We start from the raw sequence: 27,862 nt of genomic DNA on the forward strand, positions 1-27,862 counted from the left end.
TTGTAGTCTAAAATACCAGGTATGCATCTCTACTGTCTTTGCAGGAATCTAGACTAAACCCAAGCATAAAGCACACCAAAATTCCAACACACACTTCTTTTAAGGCAACTTTATTTTCATGGTGCTGACAGGGTTAAAATACTGCTGCACATTTCAGATTGATGTAATAAATATGTACAGTGGTGAATATAAATCCATTTGAAAATCAGTTCCTGTATTTACAGATGTGGCACTGGTATGTTAACACTGAAATGCATAACCCATGTGCTCTCATATTTTTGAAATGCTGGTGGCATTAAGAATGTTCTTTGCTGACTGTATTAGCAGATCAACACCTTTAAAAGTCTCCAAGCATGGCCAGCTACAGAGAAGAGTTCATGTTAGGTCATGTGAAAGTTTGTCTAGGTACTGATAACATTTATCATGGAATGGTTCCCTGCTTGAATTTGGTTATTTTAATAGTGTATTTATAATGTGCTTTAGAAATTGCAGTCTCCTATGACTAAAACATTTATTTTTAGATTTAGGAGAGAAATGTCTCACATATGCACTACCTGTTGGTTTTGTTCTTTGTATCCAGTGATTTTTTTTTTTCTCGCACAAGTTGTATTAACTTCTAATCATTTTTATGTGACTGTTTAAAGCTTGTTTAATACAATGAAGTCTAAATACAAGTTCTGATTATTTGCTGAATTTGAAAGGAAAATGCCAGGTTGCTAATACTCTCTTTGTTATTAGGTGGTGTAAAGCTGATCAGCTTGACCTGTGGAAATCAGCATGTTTGGGCCTGTGACACAAATGGTGGCATTTATTTCCGTGTAGGAACTCAACCTCTTAACCCAAGTTTGATGCTTCCTGCATGGATAATGATTGAGCCACCTATACAGGTAAAACGTTGATTACAATTCTTTGTAACCCGCTGGTTTAGCTCTATGCTAAACAATAAAACAGTAATTTTAGAATTCATGGAAGACAGTAGAGCCAGGTTTTGTAGTAGAGTGTAGCATTGAGCTATACCCTGAGTACCTGCTGTGTGCTAAGCAACGGGCTGGATGGGCAAACAGCACAGGGCAGAGGGTGTGGGAAGCCTCTGCTCAAGTGGCGTGGTGCTGAAGTGCCTGCCTCCCTCTTCCTTTATCCTCCTCACCTCTGTGAGTCTGGGATGCTTGCTAGGGTGCTGTGCCTGAATTCAGGGACTTTTCCATGTCATTCATAAGCATGCAGTACAAATGCAGCTCTTTTCCCTTGTTACCAGAATGAGCAAATTTTATATCCTTTCTACCTGCCAGCTGGGAGGATCAGAGTTGAAAGAAGCCTCCTAAAGTAACCTGGAAGCATATTTGCAAAATATAGAAAACTGACAAAATCTGTTTCTCCAGTGTCTGTTTGTTGTTTAGTTTTTGGTTGTTTTCTTTTTTAATCTCTCCTTAAACCACAGTCCTTGCTTTCATTGCTGCTCTAATACTTTGCAAGTTAATCTATGAAATGGGAGTAATTTCTCTTGTGGTTTGGGACTGCTGTAATGGAGCTGACCTCTGACTACTGATTTCATTCTTTACTCCTTGGCACGAAATTGCTTGAACTGAACCATCTGCTGATCTAGCACAGTAGCACTGGATGTGTTTGCATACTTGATTGACATTTTATGATGTTACAGCATTTCTCTTAAAGATTTTGAAATATGTGGTACTTTCAAAAGTACACATTAAGAAATAGAAGTAAATCTGTGGCAGTGGAGTTGCAATCATTTATTTGGTTTTTACATAATTTGCTTTTAGTTTTGCTTATCTCTCATCGGCCAGTTGTTGGCTTGTGTGTATCTGAGGGTGTAACAGCAAAGAAGGGCAGGGGAACAGGGAAATGAGAACTGTAGATATGCATCCCATCAGTTACCACAGCATGGGTTAGATGACTAATTCTGTACTGAAGATGTGGTCCTGGAGAAATTGTACCTTGGTTTGCAGAATAGCAGGGCGGGCTGATAAATAGGTGCCAATACCACTTGCAAAAAACACTTGGTTACAGTGCTCATTCTTGATGTGCTGCAAGTGGGTCTTTCCGATGTTATCTGTAACATGTTGTCCCTGCTGACAAGGGTGTAGGGCAGCAGGAAGAGGAGATTGAACGTGTCAGTAACGACATCTCCCATTAAGGCAGTATTCTTAAAAAAAAAAGGGAAGAAACATTCCATTTAAACTAAGTTTGCCAAGAGACAGAGAGTTAAACTTGTGTAGTACCTTCTTACCAAAGGTCTATCCAGGAGAGTAGCCCAAAAAGCTGTTTCTGTATGCTGATACTATTTTCTCTGTACTAAGTGGTGCTCTACTCCTCCCCTGAAGTAGATTAAACTACTCAATACAAAGATGTTTACAAGAATTGGGATTTGCTGTGGCTAATGATGTGATGCAGTGACTTTCTTATGTAGAAAGTGGACAAGGTTGAAAATCAAATTATTTCCCATTATCTTATCAACAAAGCTGGATGATGTTGCCTTCCAAAAATTATAACCTTCTGGTACCCAGAGCAGTGTCATTCCCTTTCCTGTTATCTTGCCAGCTCCTGGCATGGCAAATTTAATGAGTCAATATGAAAGGGCAAGAATTCAAACATTGCTTGCAGAGAAGATGAAAACTCATGGGTTACATGCTTGTTTTGAGACAATTCCAGCATGTTAAGTCATTAAAGGACCAGCCATTCATGCTTTTACAGTGGCTTAATGCAAAATAAGAAAATATGTGAACTTTAAAAGCATTTCCAAATGCTAACTTAGTATTTGGAAAACAAATATAACATGATATCTGAAGAGTGAACTCTTCAGTGAACACTATTTGCTTATTAGGAACACCTTACTATTATTTGTCCCTTAACTGACTTTGCCACAGTTCATGCTGCTTCGCTCTTATGTTCAGAGCAACAGAAATACTGTAAGAAGTATTTGTGAATGATTCAGCCATTTTCTGTTTGAAGAAGGAAATCAAAATTGCTTTTCACTTGCTTTAAGTACAGGAGCACTCTCAAATAACGTAATTTAAAACCAACTATGGATATTTCATTCCCTAGTAAATGTCAGAGCCAATATGACTTGCCTGTCCCAGATCTCATGACTCATGAGCAGCTTGTGAGCAGCTGCAGACTCTGCTTTTATGGTGTCACTTCTTCCTAAAGGAGTTCTGCAGCTGCACAGCATCCATCTTTGCACAACTTCACAAAGGTATTCACAGACTTTGATGAGACTTTGCTCATGCTAAAATGAGTGAATATAATTTGAGTTCAGTCTGTGGCTCTGTGATGCAGTATTTTTTCTTAAATCAAGACTAAACCCATTCTCATTTGTTACTCTTCCCTCTGTACCTCCTTACTGAAGCATCTCTTGAGATGAAGAATAACATATGTTCTCTGCCCTCCTTCTTTTTTATTTTATCCAGTACTTCAGAAGTGGTTGATAACATCATTAGAGTATCTTGAGCCGTAGTAGTTTATATATAGATGTTTTCTGTGATTCATCAATTTGGTTCTGCAGTCTTAGAAGTCAAAATAATTATGTAGTTAAGCAGCTTTTTGGAAGCTGCTTCAAGGACATTGACAAAAGTGATCAAAATGCTTTGATTAAATTATTTTAGACCAGGAAATAGAAAATGTTTTTCCATTCTATTGTTAACATTCAGGATAAAACTATCATCTGCTGTAGCTTGTCTCAATATACATATATATTTTTACTTATATAAAAAATGTAATTTTAAAAAAAGAGCAGGAAAAAGTATTATTTATATAGATAATATAGAGTATCTTTTTATGTGTGTGTATCTTTATTGTCATTTAATGTTTTTCAGATTTCTGGCCTAAAGGAACAATAACTAAAAATAAAATAGAAAATTGGTATAGACTGTAAGACTAATTTAGGTTTTTAAAGAGTAGAGCTTAATCAAAAGGTAAAAGTCTTTAAATTGCTTTCAAAGGTCCCCCCAAGTTGAACTGTTTGAAAATAATTCTTTGAACCTTTCAGCTTTGATTTCTGGTACCTTCTGAAAAAGATGCTGAGACAAAATCTCATCTTGAGAAACTCTTACTTCCCACAAGTACAGTTTAAAAACTGGGCTTGAGAACCACCTTCTCAGATTTACATTAAGGCATCTATCATCTAAACAACTTTATCTGACAAAATTACAGAACAAGTATTTGTAATTAGTGATTAGTCATCTATTCATTGTAAATAATCAGTCTTACTCTAAAAATAGATTGAGACATTTTATTGTCACTTCTTTAATTGCTGCTCTTTGTTCGTGACCAAATTTCATAGAGAATAGAATTGAAAAAGCAGTTTTATTAAATCCAGAACTCTGTTCAAATATCCACATACCTTGTCTGAGCTGTGGAGTACAAGGGGTTTGTTTAAGGAAATGTTTGGCTACTGCATAAAGCTTTAGTTGATCATTTGTAGTTCCCAGGGTCTCAGCAGATGAGCACTGCTTAAATTAGTTTGCCATAAAATTGTCACCTGTGGTATGTGTATTTCAAGTTAGAGAAACTTCTGATTTATTATTCTTCCCATAAACAGCCTGGTAACTGTGTCTCTAAGCTTGATATCATCGGTAAGAGAAGTTACTACAGGTAGTAGAAGTTCTTACTGATGCAGGAGGAGCTATTTTTTTCTTACACACAGACTTCCAAAAAACTGAATTAACGCTGTTCATGCTTTCACAGTTATTCAGAAATTATTAAAACTATGAAGCAAATGGATGTTTAAAAATACCATTTGAAATTAATGGAAATTATCTGTAATTCTGAAAAATCAATACAGGATAGATTGAACTTCTTTTCAATACCTTATATTGAACGTAGGTCAAGAAAAGGTAAGGAGGTTGGTTGTGCCTTATGGATGGGTGTTGACTTGTTAGAAACAGTTGTCAACATCTTTGTTTTGTTTCTTTTATTTAAATAAAATTATGCTTACCTTACAGAACACTTAATGTGGATCTGGGGACTTTCTTCTTCTGCGTCTGCCTTGCTTTTGCATTTCTCAGTGAGATTTCTGTTGTTATTAAAGCCAGTTCTGCATTAAGTGGTACTTAGAGGAGAAAGTGGTGAGCAGTCCTCAGGATTTAATTTTGCCATTGAGCTGAAATGTAGGAAGGGTTTGTTCGAAATGATCTTCAAGGATTGAATATTTAGAGGGGAAGGGATTTTTTCTGTTGAAAATACTTTGTAACCTCAGAATCATCTATGCTACTTTTGAACACACTTGGCATGGATATCTCTGTTCTTTCCGATGCAATATCCACATGCCTATTCTTTCCAAGTCCAGTGGTTTTCACTGGCACAGACCAGCTTGCATTGCTCAGCCATTGCACAGACATCTTCTGAGTTGATATGAATTCTGCTTTGGAATGCTAAGATGAGATTCTGAGGAAGTGTCTTTTATTAGCCAAAGTCTGCTTAGGTTGGAGAAGTAACACACTCATTAGGCCTGGTTATCTCTAGACCAGACTAACTAGTCTGTTGTTCTATATATCTTCACTGATGTGAGGCCTCTGAAGACATTAATAGGGAGAAGATTTTCCTGGAGGACTGCACTTTTCAAGATGATGTAGAGAAAAGCTGTTTGGCGGTAGTAAGAGCAGCTGTCTCAAGGTGGGTTGCAAATAAGTATAGGAGATCAAAGCTTCTGCAGATGTGTCTTTTGTTTAGCTCATTTAGAATGCCATAATGTTTAAGTTCAAGTCTGTGCTATTCTTCACAGGCACGCCTGTCTTAAGTAATTGTAAGTTACATAAAAGGTGCTTTTAGAGGCTGAAAAAATGCAATTCCAGCATTTCTTCTGAAGTGACCTCATGCTGATTCCATTGCTGAGTGTAGTGCTTATTATCTTCCTCTATGTTGCTAGTTAAGAAAACTGCTGTCACTGTATTTCCCTGCTTTGGAGTTACAGCCTTCTGATACTTGTTTTAAGGCATTGCTATCACCACGTTCAGAAAAGTATGTGTGTGGCCTGTCACAGGAGATAGCAATTGTTATCAGCACCAGAAGCTTCAGATCACGGGAAGTGCTCAAAATGGGGTACACCCAGAAAATTCAGTAGGCAATCCTCCTGTGTCCTTCTGAAACATGATCTCAAGGTGGTGTATTTGCTTTTTGACAAGACTGGCTTACACTGAAAACAATTGTGGGAAAGAGAACTGTCAGTTTTCATACTTCAGTTTGGTCATGACTTGGAACTTCCTTATACCTGCAACTCTTCCAATATTCCCATATTTTGGTTAGTTAACATAGAATTTGATATTATTTTTCAGAGAGATGAAGAAATACATTTAATATTCAGTTGGGCAGATAAAGTAACTACAACTATCATTAAGTTTTGAGAGTTTTTCAGAGCTACTCTATTTAAAAATAACATCACCACAGTATAAAAATTCATGGGTAGAGGATGCACATCATGGTCTAGCAGGTACAAGCTGTGGTTGCACAGGGTAAGGAGACACCTTGGGATATCTGCTGGACACATCAGACCCTTTGACCTTGAATTAGGAGCTCGAAGGCCCCTCCCTATAATGTATTACTGTCTCCCTGTTTTATGATGATGCTGTGAGCGGACAAGGTGCCAACCACCTCTCTTTGCAGACCAATGTAGCAATCATTTGCCTTCCCAGGGCTGGGTTGTGTGTCTTTCCTGCCTGGAGGTGGTTCCCTCTGCCACCTCCCCTGTCATATTGCTCAAAAAATTTTGTCATTTTGGTCACAGCTGAACCACAAAAAAATGCTTTGCTCTCCTTGGTAAGGTATCTAAGTTTCAAAAACTGAAGAGATGCACTTTACGGGCATAGGCTGCACGAGAGGGTGTTTCACTGGTGCTCATTAGAAGTGTGTTTATAAAAAAAAAAAAAGTCTTGGTTACTTAGAGCTTTGTTTATACAAGGTTTTTATTACCTTGTGCTAAACTACATTCTGTTTCGTGGGAATTTGCACTTAGTGTTTACTTAACACACATTTCTGTAAAAAATTAATTTTTATTCTCCTAACAGTTCAGTTCTTCAGTATGTTATTAAAAATACCTGTAGTGGTAATTACAGAGAGCTTATCTCCTACATTACAGTTTATAATCTTAGTTATAAAACAGTGCCCAGAAGGCAGTTGGGCAAACCTGAGTAGGCCTGGAGTTTGTATGGTCTCTAAAGTGGTTACATGAAATTTATTATTTTTTTAGTTCCTTCTAAGGAACGGTTGTACTAAGTATTTTTAAGGTATTTTATGATTCTGCTGAGAACATGTTGAGTAGTTGCATGGGTTTGGTTTGTTCTTTTCTATGATTTGATACCTTATATTGTTGTCTTCCCCATGTTTCTGCAGGAAAAAATGTTGGAATAAAAAATTTAGAGCTAACAGAGGGGAGAGGTCAAGGAATTTACTCCTTGGCTTTGTTTTGTCTTTCAGATTGTGCTAGTTATAGACAGCACAATAGATGTCTCCTTGGCTGGAAATACCTGACTGAGGCCTTTGTCCCTTTATTCACTAAAGGCAGAAAGTAGGGGAAAGGGTCCTTGTTGTTCTAAGGCTTCTGAGGAAAATAATGCTCCAGTTTTACAGACAATAAACAGTTATGTTTTTCTGACAATTTAATGCCAGCTTTGCTGAAAAACACGTGGCATCGAGGAAGACCAAACACAAATTCATCTTTCCTGCTCCTGTATATTGCCTTGAACTTCTCTGCAGAGAAAAAAGCAGCACTTAATTTAGCAAGCTAATGCTGAAAGGACTTTATTTGAGTGGAACTCAGAAAATAATGTGTAAATAGGCCTGTACTGGGGGAGAGTCTCTCTAAGCTGCATTCTTTGTTTGTTGTCCTCATTAGGAGGGTCTGGATGCTGTTAGTCATGAAAATAGATTGGTCTGATACACTCAGTGCTCGAGAGTGTGTGAAGTATCTCTGATGTGGCCTTCTTACAGCCTGACCTGGACCAGCTGAAGGTGTTTCTGATTTGTCTTTTGAAGGCAAGGAGAACATTTGTGCTGAATGTAGCCACCAACCTGTTATTAAAAGGATTGGGCTTGGACAGACTGATGATGTTATGTTTAGTCTTCCTTATCCTGGATATTTGCAGCAGAACAGAGATAATGGAGGTTTGCTGGTACATGGACTCTGTGCTCCTGAAAAGTGATGTGGAAAATGTTCTGGTGCCTTTTTTGTGTGCGTGTGTTTGTCCTTTCTTCCTTGACAAGGAACTTTAACCATTTGTGTTCAGCTGTGACCAATAAGACAAAACTTTTGAGTAGTATGTAGGGGAGAGTGGGTGGGAGAATGTGTTAGTTTTTACTTTGGATTTTGTTTAATACTATTGTTTAAATTAAATTCTTACACTGAAACTTACTTCTCTGTGGTTTGCAGAAAGAAAGGAAATAACTTGAGCAGAATTATAAAGCTAATGGACAACTTGATAACTTAAATATGTTTAGCACAGACATTGTTTCTTGATACCATTTACCAATTTGCCAGTTACGTGATTCCTTCAAGTTTACTTCATTTTATCAACACTGTTTTCTCAACAGACGTGGCAAGCTGGTTTTTGTTGTTTTTATTTGTAGCAGACAACAAATATATCTACATCTCGTAGTATATTGCTTTAATGTTGAAAGGACGTAGTTGGTAGTGTTGCAGTGTATGGTTGTGGCGGGAAATTCTTCATATCACAAGACAGAGTGACTGGGATGTTTGTAGCTAAGGCACAAGACCAGCGGATGGGGAATCTGCATTCAGATCTGACTGGCTAAAAGAGTCAGACTTCTGAGATTTTTAGAGTTTAGAAATTTTTGGCACTACAAGTAATAGAAAAACAATATTCTGTAATTTTTTATCAAATAGCACTGGATCCATGAATGATCCATAATAAGCTGATCTCTCACAGTGATGAATATTATGGATAAATGTATAAACAGTTCGGTGTGTCAGCGTCAGAGCAGGAAGGCTGAGAGACTGCTGCAAGGTTCTTTAAAATTCCAGATTCTCCAGTAAATTACAAATAGGACATGTTTCACAGTCAGGGTATATAAATCTCGTGAATGGTTTTGGAAGTTAAACCAGCTTGTAAAGGCTACACTGAAATAATTTATTAATTTTCATGGTTATCAGTCTCTGAAATGTTATCAGCAGATTTATTAATTTGCACAGATATCTCTCTTTAGTGCTGTGAGAGAACTCTATATAACCTTTAACTGTAGCTGCAGAGATTTTCTTGTTATGTAAACTATAAACTACTTAAAGCATGCTTATGGTAATTAGAACTTAGTGAAAATGAGAGATATCTGAGATAATATCAGCATGATTGTTCCAAGAAGATAGTACATTGTGTCAAGAAAATTTAAAATTAATTTTACCCACCTTACTTTGGTAGCCGTGAGAGTACTTGTACTTGTAGATGGCTGCTTTCTGGGTAAAAAATAACCCAGAGGTCAAACATTTGCAACAAGCTCTAAGAATTGCCTCTATTTGTTTCCAGTGTCTTTTCCCTGGTTTGTGCCAAAAGCCGCTGTGTATAATGATGTCACTAGGTGTCCTGTCAGTTGTGTCCTTTACTGGCTGTTCTGCAGCAGAAAGCTAGGGGGTAGAGGAATTGCCTGGATCCTTCACAGTAGGAATGAGTGAGAAGATTGTTGTATTGATGCAAGGTTATCAGAAAGAGCTAAGTAACACAAAGAAGGAAGAGAAGCTGGAAGTTAAATACCCAGAGAGGTAGGGAAAAACTTAAGGAGGAAATGAGCTCACTTAGAAAAGCAAAGAATGAGAAGAATATTTTGCCAAGCTTTTAAACACATTACTTTGAATTTGATGATTTCCTTTTGTCTCTTAGACGTCTTGGTGCTGCAGAATAGGGTGGAAGTAATTGCTTTGATTACACTTGAGCCTGCAGTGGTATCAGGAGTAATTTAGCTGAGATTCATGCAACTCCTTTTGTGGCTCTCCTTTTGGGTGTTTTCTCTGCTTTTTTTAGCTTCCACTACCTGTAGATCTGTAGTAATGCACAGGCTTAGGTACTAGGTGTAAGCACTCAGTAAGTCTTTTTGGATGGAAATACTCCTCTAGCTCTTTCTCAGAGAATTCTCTTCTAGAAAATGACAGTGGAAGAGAGGCATGAGATCCTGACATATGAGAGTGGAGAGCAAGGCACACAAATCCCAACAGTTCAGCAACAGAAGTCCGACCAAGGTGTCCAGGCACAGTTTGGGAAGGACCCTGGTTGGAACCTGAAGTGTATTGCAGGGCATAGGCAGACACACTGTCAGTTTGTGGTGTGAAGGACCACATGTGGGAAAGGTGGCAGAAAGTCCTAAATCTGGGAGAGGTGGCTATTTAGAAGAACGTGGTAAGAAGGAGATAAGTGGATTTTAAAAAATAAAATACAAAAAAAAAGTTGAAAGGCAAAGGTTTCCTGTTCATGTAGTACTTCAGCCTGCACAAGCTAGTAACTGCCCAGCTCCCTTATGTGAAAACATGGGACTGCAAGAGCAGAAGTGTGGAGAGGGATGGCATGGAGCTGGAAGCTGCACAGGATTGAGGCGCTGCCCCGTGATAGCGGTGTGGGGAGGTGAGCAGGGACAAGTGGGGAGTGAGAGCCAAGGACCTGTAGAAAGAAGCAAATAAAAGATGGAGGGGAGAAATGGAAACCGAGCCAGGAATAAGGATCACTTCCAGCAAAGGGGCAGAAGTCCAAATGGGAAAATTGTAGGGGGTTTTGGGCTGTTTTGTTTTTAGTGTGGTTTGGGCATTTGATGGGTTGGTCGGTTGGTTTTGGATATGTTTGGAGGTTTTTCGGTGTGGTTTGTTGTTTTGGGGTTGGGGGTTTTTCTTGGTTGGTTGAGATTTTTTTTTTTCAGTACAGTAGTGTAATACCAATCTGAAAGTAGCTAGGCAGCTATATATTCTATGTAGTCAGTGCTTTCCAAGACAATTAGTGGCTTTACTTGTAAGGGTTCAAACTGCAGCCACTTGAGAATTTACTTTGACCACAGGTAAATACTTGATCAAGCCTCTACCAGCCTCAAGCTTCCAACAGAGGGCAAATACCTAATGAGAGCAAACATGAGGAGACAATCTGTCAAGGGCCTTGAAACTTGAATAGACAGGATTGATTTGGTGATGCAAGTCAGACTTGGTTGTAGCTTGGTCAGACCCAAGTCAGCACCAGAATTTTAAAAGCAAAGCCAAAGCAGGTAACTGTTATGTACACAGAAGGCCCATTTGGGACTGGGTTATATATATATATGCAGATCATGCTTCTGTATCCCTAGGTTTATGCATACAGAGAGCTACTAGCTCTTCTATTTAGCACTCTGGAAATTCATCTTATGCCCATGAGGCTAAAGCAGGGAATGCAGTGCTGCTCTGTGAGGAAGTGATGTGTTTCAGACATCCTACTGTCTTCTGCAGTGCCTTTATTAGGCTGGTATGGAGAAAAGCTTTTTTTTTAATATGCATATTTTATTCAGAGTACATGTTTTGCAGGATATTTGCAATCATCCAGCCTGATTGGGTGATATATTTTGCTACAAAATACCAATGTTATAATGTCAGTACCACTGCTTCTGAGCAGTAGTTAAGGCAAATCTCTGTAGAAGCAGGTGGAGTAAGGACATGCCTGGCAACAGAATGGGAACTGTGTTTTGCTTGTGTTTGCCAACAGGTAGTGTTGTGGATCCTCTCCTGCAGGTGTGGCTGCTCCAATACTGCAGTGCTCTGCAGCGAGTTCCATGATTGTATTCCTGTAGAGTGGAGTAAAGGCAAGAAGGCAGATCATAATTTCATTGCAAAGAGGAGACATTCAGACTGTAAAAATATACTGCTTTAGCATATGCTTAGAAATAAAATTCAGAGTTAGTAATGTTAGGAAAACTTTCTGTAAGGCAAGAGGAAAATACTGCATTTTGTGTATTTCATTGGAAGATTTCCCTCTTCCAACTTGCAATTGAAACTGTATCTGATTGGAATTGCAGTGGTTAAGCAAATACTAGCATTATTAGACTTGAATGCTGAACATTAAATATTAATATCATTATCAATAATGATACAGTCATTCATGTTGCTTTTGTACTTACTAAGGGCTCAACTTCTTGGAAAATGGATAATTTTGTACAATAGCAGATAAAATATCAGTTACATTTCTCCCTGTCTTTAGTATCTGGTCAATATTTTACTTCTCTTGTGTATTTCTGTGAAAAACAAGTGCTACAACAGTACAAAGATACAGTAGTACAAAGTTTAAATACTGTGCTTAATTTTTATAGCCAGTAGGAATCAACTTGGTCAGCATTCATTCAAGTCCAAATGATCAGATGTTGTGGGCAATTGATAGCAAATGGAATGTCCACGTACGAGTTGGAATTACAGATGAAATGCCTGTAGGCACTGACTGGGAACATGTACCAGGTAAAAATTAATGCATCAGTTCCTTGTTTCTGCCATTTTGTCAGTGGTTTTGTTTTGTTTAGTTGTTTTTTCTTGTTGCTTTTTAAATCGGATATTGATGCTTAAGTATTTTTTTTGGCAATCAAGTGTTTGATAAGGGTTATCTTTTAAAGAGGACCTTGGTTTTACTTAAAAACACTGAGTAGTTAACTGGGAGAAATAAGACGGTTTTTTGTTAATTTCTGTTGTGTTATTTCAGGCTGCTGCCACTCAGTGATACAGTTAGTAGTACAGTTCCCTTTCAGTTAAAACTAAAGCAGAATTCCTAAGCAGTAGGAGACTGTTGTTCTATGGGGTTTTGTATTTAATTGTGATATCACATGAGGTTTCTACCTAGGTGTTGGTAGAAAAACCTTACGCTATTTTGCACATCTTTCTACTAATCCTGTGTGCTGGATATGTTGTGGATTAGCTAATTACACTTTTGGCTTGCCTTTAAATAAAACTGAATTTTGTTTGTTTCTTTCTAAATAACTGTGCATTGATGCTGTCTGCTTTTTAAAGATTTGTCACTGCATTTACTCATGGCACTTAGTTGTGGAGTACTTGTAAAGTGGGGGCAAAAGTCCACAATGTCTATAATATTAACCATTTTTAGACAAACTAAGATTGTGATTGTTGGCTTATTCCCCATGTGGTAGTCACATACAGTGGAGGCTCCAAAAGCATGTTAAGGTCCTCTGATTGGACATTGCTTGTGGCTGTGGCCACATAACAAATTGTATCCATGTTGGGATAACCCTTAAGGTCAATAGATGCAGGGAATACCAAGTCTGCAGTTAAAAAGCTTTTCTGTTCACCAGTGTTTCATGTAAGAATATATAAATATATAAAAATATAAATATACGTAGACTTTTGCAGTCTTGATATCTGCTTTTATTGTATTTTCTGCAAGTGTATTTAGTGTCTAGGAAAGCCTGGTTATTCCCTCCTCATGGCCAATTCCCTGTAGGTTTGCAGGCCTGCCAGCTGGCTCTAAGTACCAGGACTGTGTGGGCACGCTGCCCCAATGGAGATGTTGCTCGTCGATACGGCATCACTGACAAGAATCCTGCAGGAGACTACTGGAAGAAGATTCCTGGGAATGTCTCACGTTTAACAGGCAAGTTGGTTCTGCATGACAGTCTGTCCAAAACATTGTGATGTCTGCTTTGAGTTCTGCCTGATGGTGCTCAAGCTGACCATATGCAGGGAGAGCTGCACACTCTGTGTTTCACCAAGGATGCTTTTATCACATTAGTAAAAGCCTTCTCTGGGTATAATTGGGAAAACAGATCCAAATATTAGTTATTCAGTGTTTAGAATTGGAACCTGCTACTGTAATTAAAAGATGGATAATTTATGCTTTGCAGTGACCCCTCTAGATGAACTGTGGGCGATCAGTACTTCAGGATCTCTGCTCCAGCGCCTCACTAAGACCTTTAGCCATTCCCATAGTTTGCAGAAAAATAATGATGCCTCTGTTCTGCTTCACCCTGATGATTTTGAAGATGAATGGGAAGTGATATGAAGTCTCTCAAGCTTGTGAAGCAGTGAAAAAAACAGGAGGACAGAATTTCTGTAATGTATGTACAGAATATTGGATCTAAAAGCCACTCATATTGGACCTGTGATATTAGCACTTTTGTATTGGAAAACTGACCTGTTAAATAGCCCCCAAGCTGTGAGTTCTGATGTTTGTTACATAATCTTTTGGGAGACTCTTTAGGTGTGGCATACTGCAATTGTTATACCGTACTACTGTAGAAGCTCCTTTGGAAATATAACTCTTAATTTAACCTTCCTAGCAATGAAAGTGAGTACTTCACAACAGCATGCACACTAATGTACTGATTTTGAGAAGGAATTGTTACATTAAATATTTCTCTACAGCAGAAACATTAAGCATTTCTCAATTTCTTCTTGTACTTGGAACTCCATACCATACTGATGGGATCACTCCCTGACTCTTGTACATATATTTAGAATTATTTTTCCTTGCAGCATGGAAGAAAATATGGTGAAGTATTTTTTAGTAAGATCTGAGAACATCGTGATTACACTGTATTGTTGAAATGAACTTAGTTTGATCCATTTCCATATAAATAATTGCAAGGCTATACTAACCTTCCTTTTCCAGAAATTCTGTTCATAATTTGGCTTCATTCACAAGGTAGAAGTTTGGATTACACCTAATATCAGGGGGACTTTTGCCCGTTTCCATAGCCATCAGGACGCTGACAGAGCTTTGGGGGTGAGTCCCAGTTTGGAATAAGAAGAGGTAGCTTGTTGGGTTTGTAGTACAGAGCAGGAATGTACAAGGCAGCTTTCATAATTCCTGTTGTGCTGTATTTGTGCCTCCAGCCAGTGCTTTAACATTTGGACTCATACTGTTTTGAGTACCAAACTTAGATGTAGGAAGAACAAAAGGGTAGTTGATAGAATTACCTATATATCCCATTAAAAATTGTGATATTGTGAGAAAATACTTAACAATATTCTGATTTTTAGCTATGTTAGCTAAATTTTGAAGTGTCTTATACTTAACAGATGTTGCAACAGGAGTATGTGATGAACTGGGAAGTAACCTAAGTTAATCATTGCAGTTTATTTTTCTTTATACTAAATCTTCTTTGAAAGATACCTCATCTTTTTTAAGCAATAGAACTATAGATGAGAGAACCTGAGTTCAGTATGTAGGCGGAGGAGTTATTTTGTGTTCGTTCTAAGCTTATAAATCATCAGAATGTTTTAAGCAGCTGCTAACCAATACTGTAAAAGAGCCAGCTTGAGGAAAGGCCAAGAGTTGAAAAGTGGGGATGTTTCTGTTTTCAGAACTTAGCACATATGGAAAAGGATGTGTTTTCTTTTTAACCTCTGTTCTCTTTCAGAATAGTTCATGCGTGTACTGCACTAAACTTGGAACAAACGTGGTGCAAGGTGAGAATGGGAATTGGTGGAGAGAGAACCAAGTTATGTCACGTTTTTTTAGTAGCACTTGTGATATTGGCTGTCAGTTCTCAGTCAGATCTCAGTCCTACAGGAAGGACAGATTTATTTCCCTTTTACAGATGATATGTTTGCTTCTTTGTTATCTCATCTCTATACAGAGATTATCCCAGAGGGATTCTTTTAGCCTGTCTGGAAGTGGATGGTAATGGAATCAGCTTGTGAAGTAACCCAGTCTGTTTTATGCAAGCATAGCTTGGTGTCTTGAGGACCCCAAAGAAGCTGAAATTCAGCTTAAAAGTATCTTATGGCAACTCCTGAATCAATCACTTTGGAGAAAGGACATGAGAAAGAACAACTCTGTGCCCTCCAAGCACCAGATGCTCAAGTACAATGGCATTATTTAACAGTGACACTTTTGTATTACATTTTTCAAAGTCATCTTAGTAATGGTTTGAGCTTGCTAGTTGTTTATTTACTGTATAATACTGTTCCTTGCTATGGTCATTAATATTAAATTGGTGTCAAGAGCTCTTACAGACTACTTTTTAGGGTAGTTTCAACAAAATTAGGATGGTTTTTTTTTACTTTTATTTCTGTATTTAGGTTTTTGGTTTTGTTTGTGCTTTAAGACAAGTGCAATAAATTAGATTTTTAAGAAATAAATTACCGTGGTAAGACTCATCTTTTGTATGATTTACAAGAGAGTTCTCTTATGTCTGGCAATTGTGTTGTTGTGAAAGACTGTGCTTATGAAATCCCTGCCCTAATGTTGTCCCAGACAACATGGTAACTACAATATAAGGACCTTGATACTGTGAAGTTTATTTTGCATATTTTTTAAATTGTGACAGGCGTATCAAGCCAGCAAAATGTTCATCTTTTAAGCAAAGGCAATTAAACACATCTCATATTTTAATATTAAGCTTGTTGCCTCCATATTAAGATAGTCTTGCTGTAATAGCAGTAAACAAATGTCTTTCCTTACAATGCTGAACAAAAATTGCATGTTGACTATTTTAGCTCAGTGAAAAATACACATTTGTGGTCCCAGCTAGAAAATGGTCCAGCAGAAAATGGTGATTGTACCACATGTGCTGTAACTGCACCCTTCCTTGAATTTTACATTATCTGAGGACTTCCTGTGTTTCTGGCATTTTACTGGAACTGCAGCTGGGGCTTAAAAGAGAGCACCTTGGCTTTGCTTCCCAGAGGAGAGAGCTGTTTCCTGAGTGAGTCGGGACCTGGGTAACTTCACACAAGAAAACAACAGTGATTAATGAGGCTTCTGACTCTTAAACACACTTCCAGCCCCAGGAATCTTGTTCAGATTCAGATGGCAGTGTCCTTGCCTAATTATCATAGCTTTTATCTTGACAAACTGGTTGAGCTGCTTCTCTGACTCCTGCAGGAAGATAGTAGTCTCCTTACAGCACTGGCTCCTTGCTATTGTTCAGGAGTAATCCTGATGTCACAGTGTAAGCAAGGTGACTGTGATGAGTTGTTGTGAAACAACCATCTTACATAGATGAGAAACTCTTGGTTTTCTTAGTCTCACAGCAATAAAAGTAAATAGGATCATGTTAAATGGTACAGAGAAAATCTTTCACTAACAAGTGTCAAAGAAAATACATTAATTGCTTAGGTAAGATTGCAGAACTGTTGATATGAAACACTGCTACTACTAGGAAAATTGAGAATGAGAAACAATTATGAACTTGGGTCATTGTCTAAACATAGCTTTATTTGTGCAGGTACAAAGTTTCACATGTCTTCAGCCTTCACATCCTTTTCAAAGAGTGTCTGATGGAATGGACCAGAATTCCCCCTTCTTCCCACACACTTGTTATCATGAGAATGCCGTAAATCCCATACAATACTTTTCAATAGATGAGTTCTGCTGATCATTTCAAAGGCACTTCTGGGTAATTTCAGACTTGTGTGACATTCTGGCTTATATTTTTGCTTTTCTCTTAGAACTCCCTTTAATGAGTAAGCTTCTGCTAGTTGTTTCTGCAAGTTCTGGGTAGATTTCAAGGAACAACCTTGATACACCTTTTCAGTAAATGCTGTTCTGAGTATAAAGGCTTGAAATTCAAGTGCTTGTATGCCTATGGCTTTGCCTGGTTAATTAGCAATTAGTGAAACATAAATTGTTTATGAAGGTATGGAGTTCTCCTCATAACCTTGGTGTAAGTTCTCAGGTCTCCAGATTTTACATTAACTGGCCCTGTCTACATCCCATCCCTGTTGTCAGGAGTAGAGAGGTAAGACTGGATTGAGGATTTCCAAAATGTAAAATGTGAGATGCAAGCTGTATTCCTCTTGCAGCCTTCTGAAAGCAAAAGTTACATGTTGGAAATAGTATTGTGGTGGCAAGTAGCCAGCTAAGAAAACGGATGGATCCCTTGCCAGACAAAACCCTGATTTTTTGATAATGAGTTATTATAGTTAAAAATAACCACTCTTGTATCAGCAGGACAGAAGAGAAATTGTAATATATAGGACTAGATTTTAATTACTGGAAAGCAAAAATTGAGTTGCAATCATTATCTTTTGTGAATTACTACAACCAGAGCTCCACCAATAAAGATTAAAATGTCTGGATGAATGAAATTATCTCCCTAGTGTTCGGAATAGCTATATCTAGGTTATCAGTTATGGATTTCTCACTGCTTGAAACTGAGATGGGAAGTGAGGTTTGGGTTCAGTGCAGCAAATGTTTTAGAATGTTCTGTGGCTGGTATCGCCCTAGAAGCTGGGTGAAATTACCATGATGATTCCTTTGGTCCTTGAGTCTTACCTGACTTGAAATCTATTTAAATATATCTATCAAATTGTTATATTAGCCATAAGGTTAAACATAAGGTTAAAGTCCTGCTTGATGCTAGCGGAGGAAAAAAGCAGAGGAAAAGTAAAGATCTGTTTGAGAATCTTCATGTTCTTATGGATGGTGGACTTTTTATATATGTATATATATATGCACATACATAAAAGCTTTGATTTCTGTTCTGTAAAAGCTAATAACAGTGATAATAAAATACCAAAAAGTACTAAATCCTCCAAACTGAAAAATGCCCTTTCCATTTTGGCCCTCAGAAATTACTTCTAAATACAGGGATTTTTATAGCCTGTGATTCTGGTAGAGGCATTGAGTAGTACACAGCTGAATAGCACTGAGTGGAGCTGCAGTTACAAATTAATCTTTCAAACATCATTCACTATTTCTGATATTGAAGAAACCAGTGACTTGTTTTTCCATTTTAATATACTTTTCTCATTACCTCAGCTGAGATACACTTAGAGCAGATAAAGGAAGGAGACTTCCGTTTACAACACTTGTGTTTTGAATCTCATATCCAGAGAAAATGTACCTAAAGATGTGTACAGAATTTTATTAAGGTCCTGCACTTACCATCCTGGGTTTGCACAAGTGACTGCGTGCTTTATTTGTATTCAGTGGACCTGCTGTCTAATCAGTGTGGGGAGCCTGTGCTGAGAGCTCTCTGCAGTTAAGGATGTGCAGAGGTATCTTGTGTGTGGAATGGGGAAGTGACGCAGGTGTTAACATCTCTTAAAGCATGAAATGAGAATACTCCACAGATGACTCCTTGCTGAGGCTGTCACGCTGCAGTATTTTTCCCTAGATGTGGACTGGATGAATTTAGCTAAGTTCTGCTGGCTCAGGTGAAAGATAAAGCTAACTAGATCTCTCCCAGAAAAAAAAAAAAAAAGACTGGGAGGAAAGTTCCAGGGAAGCCCCCAGCAGAATTCCTGGCACATGTGCCTGGCTACAGAGTAGGGGGATGTACCATAGAGAATGAATTTGCTTGAGCTGCAGGGGAAAAACTGCAACTGCCAGCAAGAAAACCCCACAATCCCTGGTTGTTCTAGGGAACAGACCAGCCAGCTGATGCTGGGAAGTGCAAAGTAAGTAGGGTAATTGCTAGAATGACTGAGATTTTACTTGCTCAGCTCCCACGCTTGTCTTGCTAAATCCATTCTGTGCCTCAACAGATGGTCTAAGGTCTGTTCCCTCCATGAGCCGCACCCAGCACTCCAAATTTGGGATAAAAACATGTGAAGCAATGGACCTGCACTTGGTTCCATGGTGCTGTGGTGAAAGTCAGACCTTTTAAGTTAAGGAGAAAATGGTAAATGATCAGTGTAACACTTTGAAATAACATGCGTAGCACTGTTGGTTCTCTCTGTAACTGCTGTAATAATGATGCTGACCTTGTTAAATATTGACGTCGATGCCATAGGTACTTGTGTAGGAGATCTGTTGGCCTTCAGGTCTCATCAGCTGATTACTTAAAATACTGCCAACATGAGGCCTGATTAAAACAACAACAGAATCTGAAACGTGTTTGTCCATACTAGGAATGGATACACTGGAGAGCTGAATCTCCTTGCTTTTAAGGCCTGCTGATGGCTTTTCATACTGTTCTTTGGAGCTCCTTCTCCTATCCTTTCATGCATTTACATGATGCCCATATAGAGCAAATCCTTCCAGGAAAACCCAGGCAACTGTGTTTTGTATGGCACTTTCTTTCCTTCCTCCCCATGTTGCCATTTCTAATTGCTATAGGATGGGGGTTGAGGTCCAGGGATGCAGTGAAGCAGCTCCTTCTACTTCAACTTTGGTTTTAATATAAAGACGGTGCTTAAACCAGCAGATACTTGTTTAACCTCTTCCTTAGTCCTTTGCAGCATGTTTTTCACCATTGCTGGCTGCTTGCAATATAGTGACTTCCTAAACCTGATTTTAATAGAAGACTTTTGAGATGGAAGGTAACAGATGTTTGGTTGGTTTTTTTTTAATGGGTGAGAGATGCCATATTTTTCCAGATGAGTTTTCAAAGCATACCAAGCAAGGTGAGCTCGGCTTTCACTTCAAAAGCCGTGCTTCATTCAATCCCTGAGTGTTGCAATCATACAGCCAGTGATTTCTCAAAGCCACTTTTAGAAGCAGATTGGCATCTGTCTTGCTGTCAGCTTCAGGGACCTTAAGAATAACATTGTCTCTGCAGAACTGTACTGCCAAGAGCCCAGACTTCAGTGTCTCCTTTAGCACATTTGTTCTAGGCAGCATGGACAGGCTCATCACCTACATAGGATTCCCTGCCTGGTGAGTTTTGCCAGCCACTGTGGGGGATAATAGGAATCTTTTGCAGATCTGGACAAATGGGTAATTTCTTATGTCTGTCTCTAAGGATTCTTGCTTTAAGTCTAGGGTTCCCTGCTAGAGTTCCCAAAGTCAGTCAGGGTGGAACACATCAGCACAAAAGACACAAATTGCATCCTTGATCAGTTAGTACAAATGAAACTTTGTTCATGCCCTCTTCAGGGTGAATTTCAGCAAATTTTATGCAGTTTTTAATTTTAAAAGTTGATGTGGAGGGGAGCAGCACAGCCCTTATTGTATCTACCATCTACAATTATTTTAGGACATTGAGTGACAGTGGTTTTCCAAAAGTACCCATCTCTGACCTTGAGATGGGTACTTTTAAAATCCAGTGTCTAATGGACCCAACAATTAGGCCTCTCACACAGATGATTTGCATGTTATTATTCTGTTTGCATTTTGCATTCAAGATTCTCACCTTTTGTTACTTTTAGTTTTACAAGTACAGCTTGTTCAGAGTGAGTAGATTTAAAATAGCTGTTCCCAAATTCTTGAGTGGGTTGACCTGGGTCACCACTAAAACTTCCTTGTAGATTTTCTTGCACTTTTTCCATCTAGTTTTTAATAGAAAGCACCACAGAAGTTGTACGCTTCTGTAAACAAATGTGGTCCATCAGCAGTGCCTGATGAAACATCTTTGAGAATCACTGCTCCAGAAACACTGCTGCAGTGGGAATATGCACACTGCTTTCGCCCAAAAAAATAAAATAAATCTGAGTTTATTTTTACTAGTACTGGTATTGTTGATGTCTTGACTTGTATTTAGCTGTTTTCCCAATAACAGACTTAGAGTATCTGAATTCAGTTGTCATGTTAAGCTCTGGAACTGAGCTTAACATGAAAACTGGTCACAGTTATTACCCTGCTGACTAGAGGAAAAACAAAAATTTTTTTTTACTATTTTGAAAAAATACTTTGTGAAAACACAGCCAGGCAAGTCAGGTCAATCCTGGAATGTTTGTCTTTCTTATTTAATTCTATATATATTCATGGCAGAGCTTTTACTACAATGGACCCTGGATAGGCTTTGGAACATTATTAGTAGGACCTAAGGCTTTGCCGTATAACATCTCTGGAGGCAACTCTGCTTATGTTCAGCCAAGTAAGATGTTTTTGGAAGCCATCCCAAGCAAGTGATTTTGCATAATAAATGCATCTTCTTTCTATAATGTGATAGTCTTTCTTCTTTGGCAGTGACTCATAGAATTTTAACATGGATGACACTTGGGGAAAGAACCATCTTTTTTTTTTCCCCCCTCTCTTTATCCCAATGTCTCTGCTGTAGTCCACATAAGTAAGGGGTATCTTTGGGAGCCATTCTGTGCCATTGGTTGAGAAATAGGAGTATATATTTTCAAAAGATAGTCAAGTCGTAGGAGGCCTGTGGTAGTGGTTTTGTGTAATATTTGCAGTTTTGTTCCTGGTTTGGGGTGAAGTCTTTTGCATTGCATGGCATAATGCTAATGTAACTTTGTTTCCCTCTGATATTGATGTGTTTACATCAAGGTTACTGCAAACAGCTGGAAGCACATGAATTTCAGAAAAACATTCTGAGAAAACCAGTATGAGCAGAGATAATGCTCCTCCTGCTTGGGGAGGGGGGCAGGGATGGAAGTGAGAGTCTTGAAAGAATACCTACCTTAATTCATGGTTGCTAGGGCGAGTAGAAGTAAAATTATGGTTTCAGGGAATGTTGAATAAAGTAATTCTGACCTGTGGAAGATGAACGAGGAAAGAACAGGCTTAATGGCAGGAAGGATTTCCTTATCATAAGACTTACTATGTTGTGCTGTTGTCAGGAAATGGTGGCAGTTCCATTCCATGAAGCATTTAAGATTGGACAAAGGGAACAATTCCTGTAATTATATGAGGGAATGAGAACATCTATCTGTCAGAGGCATTTAATGTTCTATTGCTTTGCTTGATTCTTTTATGCAGGTGGTATCACCTTGCTTTCACTTCTTTAAGTACTCTTATGTCCCTTCGTGTTCTGCTTGGTAGATCTGAATGACATTAGCAGAAAGTCAGGAATTTTGAAGGTGAAGAATGAGTGCATCTTCCTTTGATGTCATTTTCACAGAATCACAGAATGTTATGAGTTGGAAGGGACCCACAAGGATCATCAAGTCCAACTCAGGAATGAATGGCCTGTACAGTCATTTGGTGCTGTGAACACACAGCAGTTTTGCACACTAGTCCTCCAGCACTTCTCTTATCCAGGAGAACATTCAGGGCTTATTGATGGCCTGTCTGAAAACAGTGCTTTTTATTGCAGAGAAGGCACAAAAGCAATGCCACCAGCAGGCTAATAACACATGACGTCACCTGTAAGAGCTGTAACATAAGTGGGGTTTGGTTTGGTTGTTTTTATTTTCAGAACCAGTATGTCACAAGCATAAATAAGAAAGATTTGTCATTACAACAATTTGGGAGACTTGTAAAAGGCAAGTGGTTAGACTTGTGTAAGACATCCATTTTTGTTACACTCTAGGTGTTGGTTCCAATAGTCTTTCTCCACAGAGGTGATACCTGCACAAGTGGGTGCTCATGCATGGTATCAGTCTTTGACTTCAACAGGCCTGAGCTGTCCCTTTTATTTATTACCTGGTCATTTTCCCCAAAACCAGCCATCTCATGTTTTTATTGTGGTAAATCAGCAGTAAACTTTTCTTTACCTAAATGCAGATTGAGAAGGGAGAGCAGGCAAACAGGAAAGAGGAATTGAAGGTTTGCTGCTGACAGACTGACTGGACAGGTAGTTCCCAAAGGCTGCTCAGAAAGGAGCAAACCGGAGTGGTGAGCAGAGTGAGGTGACTCTCACTACCCAGTTCAGCAGGACATCAAGCCTGGAACTTACAGTGAGGGTGTGGGCTTGGGAGCAGCATGATGGGCAGATACATCCTACAGCAGTAGAAAAGTGAGCAAGAAACCAGTAGAGTTATGTTTTCCCATTAACCCATAAAGAACTATGTTGCAGAGGCTTGGGAACTAGGAAGGCAGGTAGAAATGCCCGAAGCATTGAGCTAGTTTCATGTTTTGATACCACAAAGAACATGGGTTTTCTGTAGGCTCAGAGCTCAAGATTTGCTGTCACAGGGGGTGCAGCCCTTCTGCCAGCTGAGCTAGAAGTCATCAGCTTGGATAGCCAAATTGGCTTTTTTCTTCACAGACAGCAGCTAACAGAGAGAGGTAGGACACGTCTTTCTGCCACACTGTATTTAATGCCAAGGTCACCTGTGGTCAATGTGGCATTAAAACAGCATGTGTGGTATGTGTCCCATCAGCAAGGGTGCCTCCTACAGAGTGAGCTGCATCAGTGTCAGGTTTGGATCTGAGTAAAGCTTCAGTGTAGTCTAATTAATGAATAGGGCCTGGTAAGGTCACAATCCAAAGCAGGGATTTGGTTACATAAATTTCTATGCTTTTGTTTTAACAGGGAGTCTACACAAGATTTGTTTGGTATCTGAGCAACCAGTTTCTAAAGCATCAAATCCCAAGTAGGAGGCAGGAAAGGCTTCTTTTGATTCTGGAACAAAAGACTTCCGAATACCCTCCCAGCTCTGTGTCCTTGGTTCAGTACGGTACAGTGCCACTTCCCATGCATGAACTACAAATGCTGAAAAGGTGAATAGATGCAGATCCAGACTACCAGCTGGGACTTATTACCTCCCAGAGTGAGTACTCAGTGCTGCTTAGCACCCTCTGAAAGGCACAGTATTTGCTCAGCAGAGCTTTTCTTTCTGAGTTGGAGGTGGGCAGAGCCAATCTCTGTGTCACTTCTTCCCTCTTCTGCTTGGCTCTAGCTCAGAAAATTACTCCCTCACTGTCAGGGCTAGTAATGCAATTTGCTCCCCCTTTTTTCCTCCCCCATCCTTCAGCTAAAGTGGAAAGAGGATGGGAACACACGAGAGTCCTGCTGTTTGAGCAGAGCATTGTGGTTCTCTCTGTAGCCCCATGGAGCTCAGCTGTGCAATAGAAACACCAGCCTGACAACCCATGGGCTGCTACCAGCAAAAACACTGTTTGCAGGTGCAGCATGGACTATTGCAGGACAAGGTCTGCTGCTCTCTGGCTTGTGTTGTGAGTGCCTGTGAGACTTGAGGAGTTAAAGGCCGCTGCGGTGGCCACTGTAGGGCAATATGGAGCCAGAGACCTCTGGTGATAAGAATATTTGCTGATGTTAGTGATAAGAATGTTTGCTGATGTTACTCAGAAAAAGCTTGGCCTCAGAAGCTGGGATTTAACTGCTCTGTGTCTCTCTAAACTGGCAAGGGGGAGATGTGATGTGAGTTGGCTGTTCATCATGTCGGCAGTGGCTCAGTAGCACAGGCATATCGTTACTAGTCATTTCTAAGCATGTGTGTAAGCACAGCTGATACCATGTGGTGCCAAAGGATTAGGAACTTGGATTCTCACAGCATTCATGATAAAAGTGTTAGGGTGCTTGGCCCCCGTGTCTGCCTGGCCATGCTGTCTTCCCAAAGCCCCAGGTGCCTCCTCCTCTGTGCTTCCATGGGGCCTGGTCTCACTGAGGAACTGGGACCCAGTCTCTTGAACAGTGAAGGACAGCTTGGATGCTCTTTGCCCATCGCCATGCTGGTAGTGTGCTTCCCCTGCCTCCCGAGAGCAGGGGTTTAAGTGCTGGGAGGAGTCAGTGGCAGACAAAAATCTTGTGACAGGCTGTGCTGGAGAGAGGACTTTATTCCTGAGAGAAAGAATGGAGGGTGGAGTGCCTCTCTCTGCACACCCAGTCTGGGGTGGTGACTCTCAGGAAGAATGACACTCTCATAAGGACCAGAGTGACTGGAGCAAAGGATTATGAGGAAATACACCTTGCATCTTTCACCTAGAGCTTGATACCACAGCCCTGGCTGATGGGATGGTAGACTGCTGACCTGTCATAAAGGTTGGGATGATGTTGCTGGATGTGAACTGCTTATCCCTGGTCAGGATGTTGTACAGATCTCTAACACCTCAGCTGATGTTCTCCATAGTGAAGGCAGCCTGGATGATAGGTAGCTGGCATTTCACTTTGAAGGAAATTACCTGGTTTTATCCTTCAAAATATTCTACCTGCTGAGTGACTCAGTGAGTGACTCACCTGGTCTGCCCTCCCAGCAGCTCTTACCTCAGGGCTGTCTCAGAAGGTGGTTTTCTGCCAGGGCATTCATGGTCTAACCACAGCCCTGATGCTGCTGCTGGCAGGGAAAATGAGGCAGCAGCAAAGCTGAGTCAAACCTTGAGCATCTGAAGGAGGAGGCAAACCCAAGGGAGTGCCACGCTCTTCCCACTGGCATGTGAGTGTTTTTCCCAGAGCGCTGAGAGCTCTGCAATGGTTCTGTGGCTCTACAGTGCTTTCAGCAGTTTTCCTAAGCTCTGGGGCCCTTAAGGTCCCAGCCCTGCTCCTGCTGGGAGAGCCTGCAGATATGTTACCAGAAGTGATGTGCCCCTCTCCTCACAGAAAAAGTGGACAAGCAGTTATTCAGATCACCTCCTTTACTAGCTGGGGAATTTTATCCAGCCTGCCTTTGGCCACAGCCCTGACTGAACATGGCATTAGCAAGGGACTGATATCAGTGTGAGAGTCTGCATCCCTCTGTCTTGTCACTTTGAGTCACTAACCATCAATAGCTTTCCTTATTGCAGGAGTGGGAGAGAGCAGGAGAGCACTAGCAGATGGTTTTAGAGGAAAGCATGTTCAGAAACTCAGCTTCTCAAGGGATTTCATTCTCTCTCTTACTGTGAGTTAGAAATTACTTATCCTTTTGGGCTTTTCTCTAAAATGCTGCCTCAAACATTGTCAGGAAAATGACATCACATTAAAAATATGAGTGTGATGTAGTATGTGTTTACTGCAATTTACTTGCACTATTAAAAATAAAAACCCCTAATGATTATAAAATAAAGCCTGAATATTAAGAGCATGATGACAAAAACACCCCTTACATCAAAACAATAATTACCACTGGGATGGGAACAAAGGAGCAGAGGGACAATTTTGGGCAAAGTTGCTTTGCTGGCTGAGAGAGAAGACAGGGCTGCCCAGTCTTCCAAACAGAGTCAAGGTCTTTGTACACTGCCTGGTCACTGCTGGGAGGACAGTCAGTTTGCCCACATGAGACTGTGGAGAGGAACTATGGCACTCACAGCAAACTGTGAGGGAATCAGAGGGCCAAGAGGCAGGGAGGGTGCTGCCCTCCTTGGAGCTGGAAGCTGCTCCCTGTCCTGGCTGAGCCAAGTCCTTCCTGCCTGGAAGTCTCTCTCTCCTCCCTTGGCCTCCTTCCATTGCTTTCCACAGAGGATCCTGAGGGAAGGACTTGTCTAGCATTAATTGTTCATCTCCCTGTTGAGGTCCAGGGAGTTTATTGCCCTTGTGTTTGCCTTAGTTGGGCAGCACAAGGAAGGGGAGACTGGTCCATGGTCACCCCTCATATCCCAGGCATGCAGGTGTCTTGCCATGGCTCCTGAACTGGGGAATTGAGCTTTTCAGGCCTAATTTGCTTTTCTGAAGAAAAAGTGTTGATTTGCTCTGTTTCCCATTAGATTTCCAGTACAGGGAAGAACATAACCTTACAACAGCTGGAGGGTCTGGAGCTCTCACAGGATCCCGACTTACTGGCTCAGACTTGCTAAAACTTTGCTCAGAAAGCTGAAGTGTGGGACAGATCAAAGTTCCTCTCTGCCTTCCTTGTTTCTCTGAATTGCCTCTGCCTCTCTCCTTGCTGATGCAGATCCATTATGGTCAACTCCCACATTTGTATTAGGAAAATAATATTTTTTCCTACAGAATAAGGAGTCAGGGTTGATGGCAGGGCATGTTTTGGGGTTTAGGGACAGATGAGAGATTAAGGTTAGCTGGATGGCACCTTTGCTTGACTCAGCTGCAGGTTCCTCAGAGAGTCTTGGATGTACCACAGTTTAAAAATCAATAAAGTAAGGTTGGATTTAAAGCAGATACTGTAAATCAGTCAGATGTGATAAGCCCAACATGGGAACTGCTGGCCTGGGTCATATACAATTTAGACTAGATGACCAGGCTCTTCTGGCTTTAGCAGTTATTCCTAAACATGATCAGTTTCTCTTCATTTGAAGGTTCTGAAGGTTTGCTTTGTTGATTTATGTGATTTTTTTCATTTATCAACTAAACCACTGGGCAAACAGATCCTGGTCATTTCAGAGGTCATCAGGGCAAGTGGAGGAAATCTTTGTACCCCAGCTTAACTTGGTTCCTTTTCTTGTAGCAGCAGGGAGGGATTACTGATGTTTTTGCAAACTGTATTTGTGTTTCCTGCTGAGTT

The 27,862-nt window shown here is 39.9% G+C and overlaps 1 protein-coding gene across 3 annotated transcripts in view; it reads left to right on the plus strand.

The window, feature by feature from the left end:
• The window catches only part of TECPR2 (tectonin beta-propeller repeat containing 2), a 42,449-nt gene extending 26,541 nt beyond the window's left edge, over window positions 1-15,908 (plus strand). For 2 of the 3 annotated variants that reach the window (XM_042047808.1, XM_042047807.1), the window contains 4 exons: window positions 739-887; window positions 12,268-12,409; window positions 13,401-13,550; window positions 13,801-15,908. In XM_042047808.1, coding sequence (XP_041903742.1) covers window positions 739-887; window positions 12,268-12,409; window positions 13,401-13,550; window positions 13,801-13,958 — 599 coding nt within the window. In that variant the 3' untranslated portion in view covers window positions 13,959-15,908. Of the gene's footprint in view, window positions 1-738; window positions 888-12,267; window positions 12,410-13,400; window positions 13,551-13,800 lie in introns of those variants that run through there. The other variant, XM_042047809.1, reaches the window with a different exon arrangement.
• Window positions 15,909-27,862: the final 11,954 nt, after the last annotated feature.

This window comes from Corvus kubaryi, unplaced genomic scaffold, assembly GCF_017639235.1.
Source record: "Corvus kubaryi isolate FWS band 111438036 unplaced genomic scaffold, C.kubaryi_AGA036_p1.0 66, whole genome shotgun sequence".
NCBI lineage: Eukaryota > Metazoa > Chordata > Aves > Passeriformes > Corvidae > Corvus > Corvus kubaryi.